Raw genomic sequence first — 16432 nt, forward strand, 5'->3', positions numbered from 1 at the left:
CCTCATAGAGAAGGTTGCTTTGTGAATGGAAATTCTTCCGACCACCCTGGTTGTGCTTGCTCTGTGATTCCCTTCTCATGTCTTTGTAGTCTTTTGGCTTTCTATGTCATTTCTATTCATTAATTTAAAATCCTTTTCAAAAAAAGAAGAAAGAGTAAGTAAATTTTGTATTGCCTAATCTCTTGGGTTGGGAAAAATTTTAGAATTTGAACATCAAACTCTAGGGCTCAAGGTGGCAAGCTCAAATTGTGTGCACTTATCCATGAATGTCTCAAAATATTTGCAATACTCTTGTTTGAACCTTTTCTACAACTCTTGCTTGAGGAGGTAATATCATAATAAGGTATAAATTCGACAAATTATGACCAGCTTTATAAAAGCCAACTCCTTGCTTGCTTGAAGAAATGAGCGAAATGAGATCTCAAGACATTTCAACCATACAAAAGGTATATTGGCATAGCATTACAAACAATAAAGAACACAATTGTTATTTTGTGTAATTTGTTTGGTTTGAAAATAAAATGGGATGCTAACATAATGTATGAGGGCCTTATATAAAAATGTATATATAAATATATATTATTTACAAAAAAAGGATTTACACAAAACAAAGAACATTATGCATGTAGGTAAGAAGCTGCTCATTGCAGACCAAACCCAGTTGAGTTGGAGATGGCCAGCTTTAATCTATCTTCAAGCTTTGCCTTTGAGTTGTATTCTGGCAATAGTAAGACATTGAAGCATGTGTGTGATGTTGGTAACCTAATCAGCAAGCCAATATGAACATAAATGTATTAATAGGTCAGATGCCAATTGTGAACAGTAATAATGCTAGCAATGTGCCAATTATTTTATTACTATGTTGTACCTATCAGTGTCTCCATCATTCCGTTGAATGACAAATTCTAAGCTGCCCAAGCCGCCAACTGGCGCTCTATCATTTCCAGTGGTAAAAGATAAAAGGGATTTCTTCTCTTCCAAAGTCATCTCTTTCACCTGAAATAAAACATTGATAGAAACATCAGTATACATGCCCTACCACCCAAAGACATCCTTGCTGTAGCTGAGAAAAAGAACAATCTAGTGAATGAGACTACTTTAAGTTACATATTTCAAAGATGAACAAATAGTGAATATAGTCTATGATGTTTATGATAATTTATTCATTGCTATCAAAATAAGATGTTATTTATTTATTTATTTAGTGAATTTTCATTTGCCTATTTGCTGCATTTGCTTTTATCAGAATCTCCACTGACATCCATAAGATGCATGGGAGAATAATATGCTGCACATCATTCCATGAAAGCCCCGTCCCACCTAGTGCAAAGGGGAATACACAAAAGCAGCACAATCATAGTGGTCTCACCTGCTAATAGATTGATGTGCTTGTTGCAATCTTGCAAAAGACTTGGTAACATTGCTTATTTACTGCTCATGTGTGAATTTGATTGGTCCAAAGAGTGTTAACACTACAGAAACATGGGAAGTACTTGGAAAGTTCAGGGTATTTGTGGGGCATATTTAATCGTCCTCACATTTGTGGGGCATTCATCGACCCCTCTTCGAAGTCACGGGCTCTATTGCCTCAGGCCATGTCATCGTGACAATCCCTAGACTTAGGCCGGTTACACACCAGGCTATGGATGGACAGGAGGTGGAAAAAGAGGCGTCCGCTGCACTACGTGTCAAAAGGTCATTGGGCCCGATTTTTGCGGTTGGCGGACACTTCTGGGCAGGGGATCTCCCCCGTCCCAAAATCGAGGTGCACCCAATGCACAAGACGACAACACTTTTTTTAAAAAAGAGCACGGGGTTTGACAAGAATTGAACCTCCACCAGTCCCCACACCTCAAATTCATTACCAATGGGCCAACTGCCTTTTGGTGAAATATTTAGGCGCAGTTTAGTGTGTAATCAAAGCAATAGACAACTTGCACATAACCCAGCCGCCCGAGGCTGTGTAACCACCCTTATTCCACACTATCAGTTGTAATGATTGGCTCGGTTCAGGTAACCTACAGGATGTTCGCAATGTGTGTACAAGTGGGGTAGTGAAAGGATGCAACTACTTCATAAGTCATTAGTTATTGTTGCTCCCATTAAAATACCTTGCTTCATTAGATGGTTGATTTGAAGTATCAATTTAACTAGGAGAGTCTACTCCTTCTGGCCATGTGAGATAATTGCAGATGGATAGAGTGATAACGAGATGTTGAGCTGCGACAAACAGAGGACTGAGGGAACACAATATGCACGCAAAGCACGAAAACAAGCTCTTGATACCAGCTGACAATCATTGCAGCAGCATCTACGATGTTCCAATGGCTGTGACAAGACCTGGTGACCTCTGATTCTAATAGCTGGAGTGCTTTGGTGTTACTGTATCACCAGCTGCACACAGCTTGCCAGAGTGAGCTGTAGGTTGTAGCAAAAGTACAACAGCAGAGTTGCGAAGGTCTTAACTTGGTGGTCAAATGAGGGTGTTTCCAGCGTAGTCACAGCAAATGGCTTTTCCGTAGCCTTACAACTTGGAAAATCCATCAACCTTTCCATTTCACCCATCTCCTATATTTGGACCATATATCAGCTTATGGCTTCTTTCATCTAGTGCTAGTTGGCTGGATTTCTCATTACCTTTGTCAAGTTATACAATTTAGCCTCTCAAAGTTTCCCCTTTTGTAATTTTAGTGAAGAGGTTTAGGTGTTTGACACTTCCAAACTGTCTCTAGCTGCTTCCATTTCCTAGTCTTGAGTTGTTGCCACTGTGTCAAGGTTGGCTGTTGCCATTGTTGTTTCCACTGCATGTAATTCTGGTTGACAGCCACTAATTGATTTGTTTCTTACTGCTGGTGTTTCTCTCCAAGTATTTTTAGAAGCTCTTTGTAAGAGGCAGTATGCAATGGAATAATACTCTCACAAAAGAGACGAGGATGGAGGCATTACTAGTGGACTGCATAAATGGAGGATTGGTCGAGCACATAACATGCATATTCGGAGATAGCTATTTGAAGGGCATTATGGAGTCTAGGGTAGAATACATCAGAATCCTTGAAGCATACAATCCAGAATGCACAAATAGTGACTAAACAAGGTGGAATGTTCAAAACGGAGGCAAAAAATTTCAACACTGATCACTTATGGAACCTCTCACTTTGATTCTACTGTTTGCAAAGCTTGTCCAAAGCTACAGTCTCCAGACATATCCTACTGGAGTAATGTGACCAATAAACAGGAATTTGCTGTTGATAGCATATGATATTGTTCAGATTTACTGACTGCCTTTTGCATTGTCTATCAATGCTCGTTGATAATAGTATGTAATCATCATCCTTAACTGGCTGAAAGCTGCAGTTGTTGGTTCAAAGGTCCTTCAAGAAGTCATAAATGCAACCTAAAAGAGTGGGTAGTAAAGGTGGGCTTTTTAGTCATCCTATTCCCACTACATCTTTGAATATGAACACACATGACAAGATAGCACTTTAGATATTGAGTTTGCAGCTGCCTTACCAGTTGCCAGAACCATCCGATGAGCTGGCTGTCTTTTGTGTAGCCTTGATAAATGGTGACTTTTTCTAGTGCCTGCGTAATATAAGAAACCGTTTACAAAGGAAAAATTGATAAAAGATTCAGCTTTGTAAACTCTTGTTGCTTGAAGATTTTATTCATCTACAAAGAGTACAGTTTGCTCACATCGAAGTCATAATGAGGAAGGCCACAAATGACCAACTCCAGCTCTTCATAATGGAATAAAGACAGAGCAGGACCACCACACACCTGCATAAGAAAATCCCAAGATGAAAGTTAAACCTGGAGGTCACTAAACCATCAAGAAATAGAGAAGCAAGTTATGAAATAACCAGCTGGAAACCCTTGTTGAAGGATGCGAATTGGTCTTTTATAGACTCCTCAAGTATGTAGTTCACATATAACTCCACAAATCTGTTAAGGTGTAAAGACATTCTAAGAGCATGTGATGACCGAAAAATTGAAAGTTAGAAAAAAAAAAAGTACTATGAAAGATTCCAAATACAGAGTAAACTCTATATAGCATGTTACATACATGCCGGCAAATTCTTGAAACACAAATTGCTGGGAGTAAAAGAGGCTGGCAACTTCCTGCAGCTTTTTGAGCTGTTGTAAGACTTGAGAATGCTGTCAGTAACCCCCATGATCATCTGTGAGCCCTGAACTCTATTTGTTGGATCAGCTGTTTTAGTGACTCTCCTCTGAGGAGAGATGCACTCAACTGTCAGATTAGACCTTTCTGCAAGGTTACTAACAGAATTTGGCAGAAGCTGGAGCCCATTGCAGGACCTAATGTGTAGTCGCAGCTTAACTTTCATCTGTTCCAGAGTTAAACAAGGTACAGTTGTGCGGTAACAGGGTTGTACTTTCAGCTCAAATAATTTTATCTGTTGCAGATCATAGTTACTGGAAACACCTGAAACTCTATGCTTTTGCCATTTCAAAGTTTCTGTTTCTGTTTTTCTTCCTCTTTCCATTTCAGCCTTCAAAATTTCGACATTTCCCAAAACTAGAGTATGGCAAATCATATATGGAGAAATACACAATATGCAAAACTAAAATGATGGATTGCCAATGCTATCCATCAAAGAAACCTAGAAAATGATGAAATCTAATGATTCGAACAAACATACAATACTGCAATTGATGCAAGGTCTGCAAATATGGCAAACAAGAGCCATAATGGAACCCATTCACTATAACTGTTGCTCCTCTAAAGCCTTCTTTAAGGTCTTCCTCAAGGGGAAGTAACCTTTTCAAAGGGTCTGCCAATGGTGTGATTGGTTCTCCAAAGGTGATTGTCTTCATAACGTGTAATATTAAGTCCCCATGCACTGTTCTGCATAGAACTTGCTGTACTGTCCAAGAAGCAGCCACTCATTCACTGGTAGCCCATGAAGACATTTCTCTTTCCTTGTGAGAGAAAGCTTTGCAATGCACTTGAAATCAGCACCCTTGCTGGACCTCGGAAGTCCTGAAGTGTTTCCCTAGACAATACACAAGTCAACCTTCAGAATGTTTGCCACAACTCATGGCAACACAGCAGAACTCTCTCCAATGTATGGGGAAATATAGATGTTGTGGGTCTTCCAAGAACCAAACACTCAGTCTAACCCAGAGTGCTCAGCCTCCATGCTTGTAAATGATCTCTTACACAAATGAGGATGCTTGTTCAGACTGAGGTGCACACATCCCCCATTGTGATCTTGGGTACTGACTGATATAGGACTCCCAACAGGTACTTAGAAACTATGTGGGAGTACCTTATGGACTCTTGTAGGTGAGCTTACACTCTTGGAGGAGAAGAATAAGTTTGTCAAAGCTATTATAGCGTTCTAGGTTCAATTCTACATTGGTGTAGAATTTATTGGATTGAGAACATTTATAAACTTGTCACCAATGTAGTATTCATTGAGATACTAAGCTAGAAATCTGAGAAATATTAAGGTAGAAGTCCTAAGAGTAATTGGGATAAGCTTCCAAGCTTTCCTTTCTGGAAAGCTTCACTATTTTTACTCATATGGACTATCTTTGGGGGAAGGGGGAAAAGTATGAAAGGGAATCACATGCATAGCCTATAGATAAGAGGCAAAAGAGAAAATAGGTAGTTTTCGAGTCATCCATCATAGCATTTCAGCGATTAAGAGTTGCTTTGGGATCTTCACATGTTCTCAGTGAGATGGTCATGTCAAACGAGCAATTTTGCATACAAAATATTTTGTGGCAATTGTAGCAACCTCTCATTAGGCAGCCTAGAAAATGCAACAAATTTATTATTGCTTTGGGATCTTCACATGTACATGGTGCAATGGTCATGTCAAATGAGCAATTTCGCATACAAAATCTTTTGTAGCAACTGTAGCAACCTCTCATTAGGCCGCCTAGAAAATGCAATGAATACGCAAACAAAGATAAAGTAAAAGAAACAAAAGATGAAACGCTTGATGAGGAGCTCCTCTATGGTACGTTCTTTTACATGTACTACAGCCTAATTTAGTCTTTATCTTACTTATAATGCAATGTTTTTTGTAGAAATCAAGTAATTCTATGGTTGGAGAAGAGATGATCAAGAAGTTCAACAAGTTTATTTCAAGATTTTTATTACCTTTTTGGAGTGATGCTTTTTTAAATTATAATTTTGATGATATAATTGCATTGATACAAATTGTATTGATGTTATTTTTTGTATCTTTTTACACTGTAGTTATCTCAAGCCTCTATTGAAGAAGAAAAGGATGATTTGAATCATAATACATGTAATGCGTTAGAGGTTTGTCAACAAAAGTATGATGCACATCACAAATCATTATTTTTTGCAATATTTATGCAATTTATTTGATTACTTAGTTTTCTTTTAAACAAGATGGAGATTGAGGATGTTTATCATCTAGAATTACCTCCACATACACAAAATGATGCAGATCATATAGAAATTGATGATAATTTTGATATAGTGAGTATGATATTTGTAATCATGTTCAATAAATTTTTTTGGATCATTTGACTGATATATTTTATTTTCTTTTAAGGATGACATGTTCAATAAGTATAAGTCATTTACGGATCTTCTTGAAAATGTGCACAGGTTGGTTATATTTCAATGTTTTTTGAAAATTAAGTATTATCACATATAAAAAATGTTATTAATGTTTATTTTTAATTATAGATTGAGGAGAACACTATGGTGGCAAATAATCTTTTTCTGGCATATTTCTGGTCATAATACAACCCAAAAGAATTATCAATAAACTTGAGTTTCTAAAATTTTGGTAGGACAATTGGCTTGGTAAATTCCACAAAGAGGGAATGACTATCGTTGCTACTTTCATCAGTTCTAGCTCTTCACCCTCTCTATGCTGCCATCATTAGCTTCTCATTGCCATCATAGCTATGGCCCCCAGGTGCTGCTGTCCTGTTCGTACTTGGTCTATCCCATCCATTGCCAGGTTCAAATTGTTGTTGCCATCACCTAGACAACTGCATTTTGCTTTCACTTGCCATAATCTGCATCTACTTGCTGCCAGACTGTATATTGCTATATTTGCTTTTTCCAGCCACCTTAGTGCTGATATATTTTGCTTCCAGCCTGCAATGCTACTGCCACTTAGCTGCCAGACATCGTTCTGTCATAATCAGTCATCCTCCAGACTTCTGTGTTTGGCCTTTGCACTAATAGTTGCCTATGAATTGGTTCTCTTTATGGCTTTAGTTAAGAAAATGTTAATTGACGATTCAGGATTCCTTGAAGTTTAGAACATGATGCATCGGCCTTAATTGATTTGTGCAATTGCCATGGAACTCTGCTCCTGTTCATTCACAAGTTGTGTCCATTATCAAGCAATCGTAGAAGGGTAATTTTTAATGGCACAATATATTATTTGCATCACATACTGGTGGGCTGTATTATTCATTGTTTGATGAGCGCAATTTTGCATCTCTTCATACTTTTCCCTGTTTCATTTTCCACAAGTTTTAGCCATTCTTTAAACCCTAGTTGTCCAGGTCCAATGGACAGATTGACTTGTCCGATTTCTCGTCTAGTACAACATGTCTGATCACCTTTGCTGGAAATGGTTTGACTGTTTTAAAGTGCCTGTTTGTGTGACCATTTAGGGTTACTTTTGGGGTAGTTGTAGATGTTGTTTAGGCTTCCTCTCCCACACGTGTACATATATAGCAGCAACCGCACACAACGCGCCGCCACCCCCCCCCTCTCTTTTCTCTTTTTAGCATATATTCTCTTCCTCTTTTTCCCTCTCGAATTTCAAATTCAAATTTCAGGCTCAGCTTTGGAGCTCTCTATTCTCAAACTCTCCTCAAGCTCTCCTTCCCTATCTCCATCTCCCTATCTCCACCCTACCACCACTCTCAAGCTCTCCGTCCCCTCTATCCTCAAGCTCTTAATATGTAAACTCATGGCTGCTATGGCCATGTAATAGGGAGAGCAATACATCCATGCTTCTACCTCACTGTCAAAAGTGATTTCGGAAATCATTCCTGGTTCAGGAAGGAAGTATTCACCCATTGATAATGGCTTTGCATCTCTTGGGAGTTGGCTTACAGTATCCATTGATAAGGAACGTGCTACTGTTTTCTTGGGAAGGATCTGTTTGACAGCATTTTCATCTGCTGATGTTCCATCTATAGCCTCGTTAGGGGAGTCAGAAGATAATTCCAAGGAGGTGGATCCATGTCCTTGTTGAGAACCATATAGCTTCAACACCACTGTGTTGAGATGCGGCATACTCCTCTCCACACGAGCTGCGCCTCCTCACATGACCAAAGGTAGTGCTTTGAGGCTTTCAGAGGCTGCTATGTGCAGCACTTACAGCCTCCCTCCTGCATTTGGGCAAGCCAACTTCCCACTACCAAGCCTCCATGTGCCACCAGCCATAAAAAATACGATACTCTTCTTGGCCTCCAGCTATCCAATAGGCGGCGCCACAAAGTTCGTCGGAAAGGCTTCGTGATGCTATGCTCTGCCCAGTGCCTGCTACGTGATGGCACCCAATCCATATCCTCCTGCATCAGTATGTGTTTGCCAATCCTTGCAGTGTACCTCAGGAACCTCCGTGGCTTCTTGGTGACCGTAGTGGCCAGCCATAGCCACTCTCCTGGATCCCACTCCAGCTCATCAAGTGGTCTGCTCTCCAAGATCCAAAGGCGCCACTCCCTGAGCTCCCTCCAGAAAACATAGGGGTCGAGTCGCCATGTCTTCTCGTAAAGGCCCACCACCCAAATCCTCCTCCATGAAAGGGCAGCTATCCCCTCATCCTGCTGCCCTCTGTCAAGGGCCAGATGCCCCCCTCTTGAATGGTGAAGAAAATCCCCTGCGGGGCATCGCCCACTCTACCTACCACCTGTAGAGGCATGGTTGTTAGTGAAAACCTAGCGGCCCATACTTCCTTGGGCTCTATCGGCTCTCGTATCAGGGGAGCAAGCCACTCTAGAGATATCGCTGCGTCTATCTCCCTTCTTCTCAACTCCACTTCTCTCTAGCAGGCTGATATATGCTGTAGTATCTCCTCGTTTGCCATCCTGTACACCTCTTGCCAAGTCTTGATGGTACGAGGCTCGCCTCCCAACCAACCCACTACATGTGGGGGCGCTCGCCAATCTGCGCCCCTTCCTGATCTTTGACCTGGGGGTTCCAGATCACCGATTGACGGTCTATCTCCTCCTAGCAGCCTGGGGGGCTCTGGATTAGGGCCTTATGGAGGCCCTACCACATGTGGAGTAAGCTGTGTAGAAAAGATGATCTGGGCTGATGTGAAGATCCATCTCAGGGACGGCCTCCACTCCCCATCAAGTCTCGGTCTACAATCCTGAAGACCCTCCTGTAATAAGACTTTCCAGGTCTGTCTGCGTGGTGTGAGGCCGTGAACAGCTAGCTTGCCCAAGAGGGCCATACTCTGATACTCTGGGTATATGATCCCAAGCCCTTCCTCTGACCGATGCGTATGATGGTCACCCACGCCACCTTGGCCTTGGAATCCCTAGAGCCATCTGACCTTGACCAAAGGAAATTCCGCACTAGGTGGCGAAGGTGGACTACGCAAGATGAGGAGAAGCACGAACATGAGGCGATGTACTAGGCCGTCGCTAGGACTTAGTTGACCACCAGGGCTTGGCCGGCTAGTGAGAGGCGAGCTGTGCTTCAGTAGATCAGCTTCCTCCGAATAGAATCAAGGACCAGAAGAAACTGTTGGGAAGGAGTGATGTCGAGTCCCACTTGGAACCCTAGATACTGGATGGTCTGCTCTCTACTCACCCATCTAAATCCTAGGTGGATGCCCCACTCTGTACTAGAGTTCGGGTCTGTGAGGAAACCAACCGACTTTCGTCAATTGATTTTTGCTCCCACTGCACAACAAAATACCTCAAGAGCCAGCCTCACTCTCTCTAGCATCAACTCATCGTCCTCTATGTAGAGTGTTGTGTCATTTGTATACTCTAAGTCTAACAACTTAGTCTTCTCTCTCACTTAAAGTCGGAGGCCGCATAATTTGCTCACACGTGACCTAAGGAAGTGAGACATTACCACTGCAAAGAGTAGGAACAAGTATGGGGCTAGGGGGCAGCCCTGTCGGACCGATCTCTCCAGCCAAAAATCCTTCCCTCGCCTTCCATCTATGAGGACCCTACTGGTGGCCGATCTGTAGAGTACGGAGACCCTGCGGATCTAAACCTGGGGGAAACCCAACCTCACCATGGTGCCCTCTGGGAAATCCCAGTCCATCTTGTCATAAGCTTTCTCGAAATCCAAGAGTAGTACGGCCAATCTTTGCCCACTGTGTTGAGCCCACTCTATTGCCTCGAAGAAGGTAAATACATTGTCTAGGATGCTCCTATCCTGGACAAAGACTGTCTGTGTATCATGGATGATGTTTGGAAGCACGGGGCGTAGTCGTCTACCAATCATCTTTGCTAGTGCCTTATAGGCCACTGACAATAAGGTGATCGGTCTCCATTAGGAAAGCTCCAACCGGTCTCCCACTTTGGGGAGAAGACTGATAAGGCCTGCTAAAAGACTCCCTAGCATCTGTCTTGAAGTGAAAATCTCCTGGAAGGCCATCAGTAGGGGGTCCTTCACCACTTCCCCATAGGTAGTGAAGAAGGCCTTAGAGAGGCCGTCCTCTCCCGGGAATTTTTACCCATCCTGTGTATGAAAGGTCTCCTCTAGTTCATTCTCTCTAAAGGGGGCTAGGAGGGAGCGTCTCATCTCCTCTGTGACGAGGGACAGGATGTGATCCCAAACCTGCTATCTACATTGCTATCCTCTAGCTGAGGCCGTCTCCTGCTGGAAAAGGCGCCTATAGTAGTCGGTGACAATCTCCATCACCTCATCTGGGCTAGAATGAGTCCTCTCATACTGATCCTGAAGACTGCGTATTTGCTCTATTGCGGTGCGAGGTTGGTGCACCTGGAAGAACTCCCTGCACATCATGTCCCCCTTCCACGCCCAAAAGGCTACTGAGGTGCGGAAAGAGAACTCTGAACGCCTGTCCTCTAGGCTAGCAATGGCTGCTGATGCGCGCACCTCCTGTGCGTGGAGGGTGGGATCCCTGGTACCTCTTGTAATAATCTTTGCATGGCTGCAAGGTCCCGGTGGAGTGCTCTCTCCTTCTCCCAGCACTGCTGCCTGGCTTGTATGGCAGCCGTTTGGCAGATTGTGCTCGACTTGGCTAGGATCTCTGTAACCTCCTCTGCAATCTAGTCTCTCCTGCCCCACTCCTTGGTCCAAATCTGCTCTATCTGTCTCATCACCTCCTTCTTCCTATAGATCAAGTTAGGGATCTGACATGATCGTGTGTCTAGGGAAGACGCTGGGGGTTTAAGTGCCAGGAGAATCGGGCAATGATCGGATAGCGTGGTGCCCACCAACTACTCAATCTGGCCTCCACGAGAACCTCCCCACTCTCCCACATAAAACCTGTCCAACTGTTCCAGTGGGACTCCACCTAGCCGCCTGTATCCCCAAGAGAAGTCCATCGACCTCTCCCTTCTATGGAAGGCAGGGTCTCTCCAAGCATTGTGTGCTCTCACTGCCAGTAGAAAGACCTCCCATGCCTCTTGCTCCTCCCCCGCCATGCCTTGGTAGTTTTTGCCTCTTCCCTGTTGGTCCTCCAAAGCCTCCAGGTTGTTGAAGCTTCCTCCAACGATCCAGGAGTCTACCTCTGGGGGTCCATTTGCGATCTCCACCCAAAACTTGTTGTGTGCCCTAACCTCCATAGGGGCATAGATATTGAGGACTCCAAGGCAGAGTCCCCAATATCCAATCTGATCCATGAAACCCTCCCTGCTACTATCGTCCCATGGTCTCGTACACAAGCGGTGAGACTCAGGCCAATAGAGATGCATACGTCTCCACTCCTGCCATGGGCACCTATGGCATGCTCCCAGTAAGTGTGTGAGTTTCCCGAGAGTACCTTCCCAACCCGCTGGGCCTAGGTGGGAGTAAGCTTGTGCTCTTGTAGAAGTAAGATGCCGATTCGTCCGGCAAGAGCAGCTGCAGCTCCTGCCGAACAATCAGTTTCTTGGAACCACGTGCCCCACTGTAGTGGAAACTATTCACATTCCAATATGCAAGGTGCAAGCTCATGGGGAAACCTGTGATTGACCAAACAAGCATCAGTTCGGTGTGGAGGCTGCCAATGAGGAGGAAAAACTATGGGGCATATACAAGTATGCTTTGCTGCCGGTTTGGACAGCGAACTGCAGTTCCCCATGGTGGCCCTCGGTCGGTGGACCATAGGGGTGATAGATGCTCCAAGTGATACTATCAATGCATCTATTAGCCATGCTTAGAGTCGTGACTCTGTACACTGGTAGAAACGGGCCGCCTGTGCTAGGGACCACTCGATCACATCCCACGGAGCTCTCCACTGTGGAGGGGCTCAAAAGATAATGCTCAAGTGTGGAACCTTAGTACGAGCCCACCAATTAATGTCCATCATGCAACTAGGCCACTGCTGTGCAAACAATGCTAGTCCTTTCTCTCCCATCCACTGGGAGGTGTGGTCCGCCACTTGACTCTTCAGCTCCCCCTCTATCTATGTCGTTGTCCAATCCTCCGAGTGAGAGGACTGAAGGAAAAAAGCGTAGTTTGGTCCATTCGGTGGTGCTAGTAGATGGACCTTGTCTCTCCTTGACTTACGCACCACGAAAATCCCCACCTTGAGTGGTAGTGGAAACTCTCCACGCTCCGCAACTCTCAGGTAAGACCATGGGCCAACGCAAAAAAACTCTCGTGGCAACAGCTGTGTCTGTCTCGCGAAAGTGTGACAGGTAGCACGGGCAAATGAGTTGGTGGCTGTGTGGGAGGGCGAGCACTGCTAGCGCGAGGAGGATGTAGATGTGTGTGGCCCCTCACCTCCTGTGGGAGGAGCGGGGGTGGGTTTGGGGGAAATCACTTGAACTGGGTGCGGATTAGGGGGAGTACTCGGCAGGGGAGGTGGTGGGGGGGAAGAGGGTCGGGGGATGGTTAGAGGCACGTGGTGGGTGTGGGGGGGGAGGACTAGTGGTCCTGGGAGGGGGGGGGGGGTTGTGGGCAAGGGTCAAAGGGGGCATGGGAGGTGGGTGGGTGTGGGGGGTGTGGGATCTCAGGTGAGGTAGTCTGTGGTGCAGGTGGTGGATGTGGGGGATTGCGGTCTTGCCGGGTGGGGCGAGCAAGGGGAGGATTGCGGAGTGCTCTGCCGAGGAGGCATCGCCCGCCCTCCTGCTTTCTACTTCCGAGGCTGGGTTTGAGGAGTTGGCTGCGACCCCCCTGTCGTCTCCCTCTCTGTTGTCTTTGGACTCGTGTGAAGCCATCAATGTCCACCTGTGGGCCTATCGGCAGAGCCGCCTTGGCTTTGAAACGCGTACAATCTGCTGCCTGATGCCCAAAGTCGTGACAACGTAGGCACTACGTTGGTTGCCTAGTCACAATGGCCTGCTGCCTAAAGGAGTGACCTCTTGTCTCAATCTCCCAGAACTTTGGTATACTCTTTGTGTCCTTCACCGCCACTCATACCTTTGGGACTCTTGCAACTGTCGCTGCATCCGTGAAGGAGGCAGGAAGAACTATGCCAAAGAGCCATCCAAAGTCCACTAATTGGTGGTACTCTACCACCAGTTCAAGGAAAAGTAGAGTGATTGGGTTCCTGCGAAAATTGTTGTGGAGCGCAAATGTCTCCACTGTGAAGCCACTATACCAGGGAACCATGTAGATGACCCCCTTCGTGGAGGCATAGGGCGAGCTCTCCACTAACTCACGAGTTGCGTCCACTGAGGTGAGTTAAACCATGAAGATTCCTTAGCCCATGAGGACTGCCTCCACGATCTATGCTGTGCCAATGCGTAGTGTGGAGTGAAGCCAGTTCCACAACTGGGCCCTCGATGGGGAGTGTCCAACGACCTGACCAAATATCTCTGTTTCTTTCAGCTCCAACTCTGTGGTCCGGACGACTAAGAGTTGTTCCTTAGAGAGGATGATGCGTGAGGTGTTTGACTAGGGGGCACTTGCAGAATGTGCCGGTGTCTGACTAGGGGTTTCCATTGCGCGTCCTGTTGGGGGTAAAGGCGCCTCCGCCGTGCCGCCCCGTGTATTACTACACTGACAGTACCCGCCACTGCACACTGCAGGTGGCGGGCGCCCGTCACGTCACTTTATTCTTTATTCTTTTAGTGACAGCTTGAATAAAGGAAGGCCCGGTCACACATTGTGACTGTTGGAGTTCCCATTTCTTGTCTCTCTCTTTCTTGCTCTTGCTCTCCCGCCATAGCTCGCGTGCAAGCTTCGATCCTTCTCACCTTTCAACTGGTATCAGAGCTTGGCATTCTCTTGCTCGAGCTCGACTCGGTGCTTCCCGACCTTCGCATCGACTCGCTTCACGCATTGGGTCTCCATCCCGGCAGCCATAGCCGACCTCTTGAGCTCCCGACTCTCCCCGGCTTCCCGAGCTCCATCCTGGCCTTCTTGAGCTTCATCAGGGCCTTGCCCTTGAGGTATTGCTTCAGCATTTGCAGGCATTTGAGTGTATTCTCAGATTGAAACAGGGCAGGAACAAAGGGCAGCCACTCTTCTTGAGCTCCATAGCTCATATCTTCCCTCCCCTTTGCATTGGGCCTTCATGGCTTGGTATGTGCCTACCTTGGGCCATCATTGAGCCCCCCATTACCCCCTTTTCAGCCCATGTGGAGCAACAGCAAGTTCAGCACCAACAGGGCAGATTGCATCATTTTTTCCAGGCTGTGAGCACTCATCTACTTCAGCTCCACACTTGGCCATTGCTTCTTGCTCTCTACCTTGATCAAGAGGGCTATAGACTTCATGTTTGATGTCATTCAAGCTTTGGGTATTGGTCTTGATCTTTCGGGGCTGATTTCTTCAGATTTGGGACTGTCATAAACTGTCATAACAGGCTGAAAACAGGGCAGCACCATTGGCATTAGCATTTGTTGCTTATACTCCATTCCGGTTGTGCTATTTGATGCCCGTATGCGGTCTACATGATGCCTAGTGCCTTGGGAATGTATGCACATGATTATGCCATGATTTTGGCTTGAAATATTGGCTGATTTGGGACTGTTATTTACTGTTATACAGTGCTGGAAACAGGGCAGCCACACTTGGCATTGGCATTTAATGCTTATACTCTACTCCGGTTACCTTGTTTGATGCCCGTATGCGGTCTACTTCCTACCCGGATGTATTGGGGATGTATGCATTTGGTTTGACCATGATTTTGGCTTGAATTTGGGGCTGAAATCTACTGTTTAGAACAGTAAATACATGCTGGAATAACAGTGGGCTGAAGGTACTTTACATGCTTTGGCACTTACCTACCGATACCGGATGTATGCTTTGAGCTTTGGCATGATATCTCTGACATTTGGGGACGACTTGGAGCATATGTATGAGATTATGGGATGCTTTTGAGCTTCGCATTAGCTCCGTCTTCACTGGCATTTGGACCGACTCGGCATGCTCGTGGACCGCCTATGCCTCATGTCTCTGCTTGACAGTTAGGCTTTTGCATTACATGCTTTGGTTCGTGACATATGCTATTTGGTTCGTGTATGCCATACCGACATTTGGAGCTTGGATTTGGATGTATTTGAGCATTCCCGGCTTACTTGATCACTGATCTTGGTTGCTATTTGGATGTCATTGAGTTGACCGAGAGCTTATTTGGGCTTATGTATTGCTTCATGGTTAATATGACCGGTGCTTCATGTATGTCATGCTCTCTTGGATGCGCTTGATGCATTGACAGGGTCACTTATCACTGGTGCTTTCTCTTGGGTTGTTTGAGCTTCTGAGCTCGCTTTGTACGCCTTTTGTGCCAGTGGGAGCATTTTACATGCTTTCTTGACCTTTGACAGTTGCATGCTATTGGAGCACTTACATGTATTTGAAGCAGTTTATGTCTTGAGCAGCTACATACACATTGAGACTTTGGGATCATACTCCGATCTTTATGGATATGCATTGATGTACTCTTGGTTCACAGGATGCTTATGAGCTGAGTCTCATATTTGGATCTTTCTCTTTGAGCAGATACCTATTTGTGTCAGGTTTTGGCAGTTACAGGAACACTTTGCCTAGAGTGTCTGGGGGTGTGCCTTTCACTGGCAGATGTTATTTTGACATGCTTGGTGTTGAGCTCATGTTCTTTTCACTGTCATTGGCCTTGCTTATGTCCGTTTCATGCCGGCTTTGGACCTAGCATTGTTTGCTTGACATTGGATCCTATTTTGGGACAGTTTGCTCTCTAGACTGCATACCTGCAATTTATTACAGCAAGCAGTTATTGGTGGACTGAGGTGTACTTTTCATGCTGAAATATCCTGATTTGGTGTACCGCACCTAGTACTAAGTGGGCAGCAACTTTTGGCACACTTTGCTCACCCTTTGGACCCC

General features: G+C 45.1%; 1 protein-coding gene across 5 annotated transcripts in view; it reads right to left on the reverse strand.

Moving 5' to 3' along the window:
* Positions 1-442: 442 nt before the first annotated feature.
* Positions 443-16432, reverse strand: part of LOC148028288 (uncharacterized) — a 341703-nt gene continuing 325713 nt past the window's right edge. For 4 of the 5 annotated variants that reach the window (XM_087690091.1, XM_087690088.1, XM_087690089.1 and 1 more), the window contains 5 exons: positions 3861-3942; positions 3694-3777; positions 3511-3582; positions 869-996; positions 443-762 (listed from right to left, as the gene is read on the reverse strand). In XM_087690091.1, the coding sequence (XP_087546217.1) occupies positions 642-762; positions 869-996; positions 3511-3582; positions 3694-3777; positions 3861-3942 (487 nt within the window). In that variant the 3' untranslated portion in view covers positions 443-641. The remainder of the gene's footprint in view (positions 763-868; positions 997-3510; positions 3583-3693; positions 3778-3860; positions 3943-16432) is intronic. The other variant, XM_087690090.1, reaches the window with a different exon arrangement.

This window comes from Lygodium microphyllum, chromosome 12, assembly GCF_053477565.2.
Source record: "Lygodium microphyllum isolate KBCC chromosome 12, Lygodium_microphyllum_v1.1.10, whole genome shotgun sequence".
Taxonomy (NCBI): Eukaryota; Viridiplantae; Streptophyta; class Polypodiopsida; order Schizaeales; family Lygodiaceae; genus Lygodium; species Lygodium microphyllum.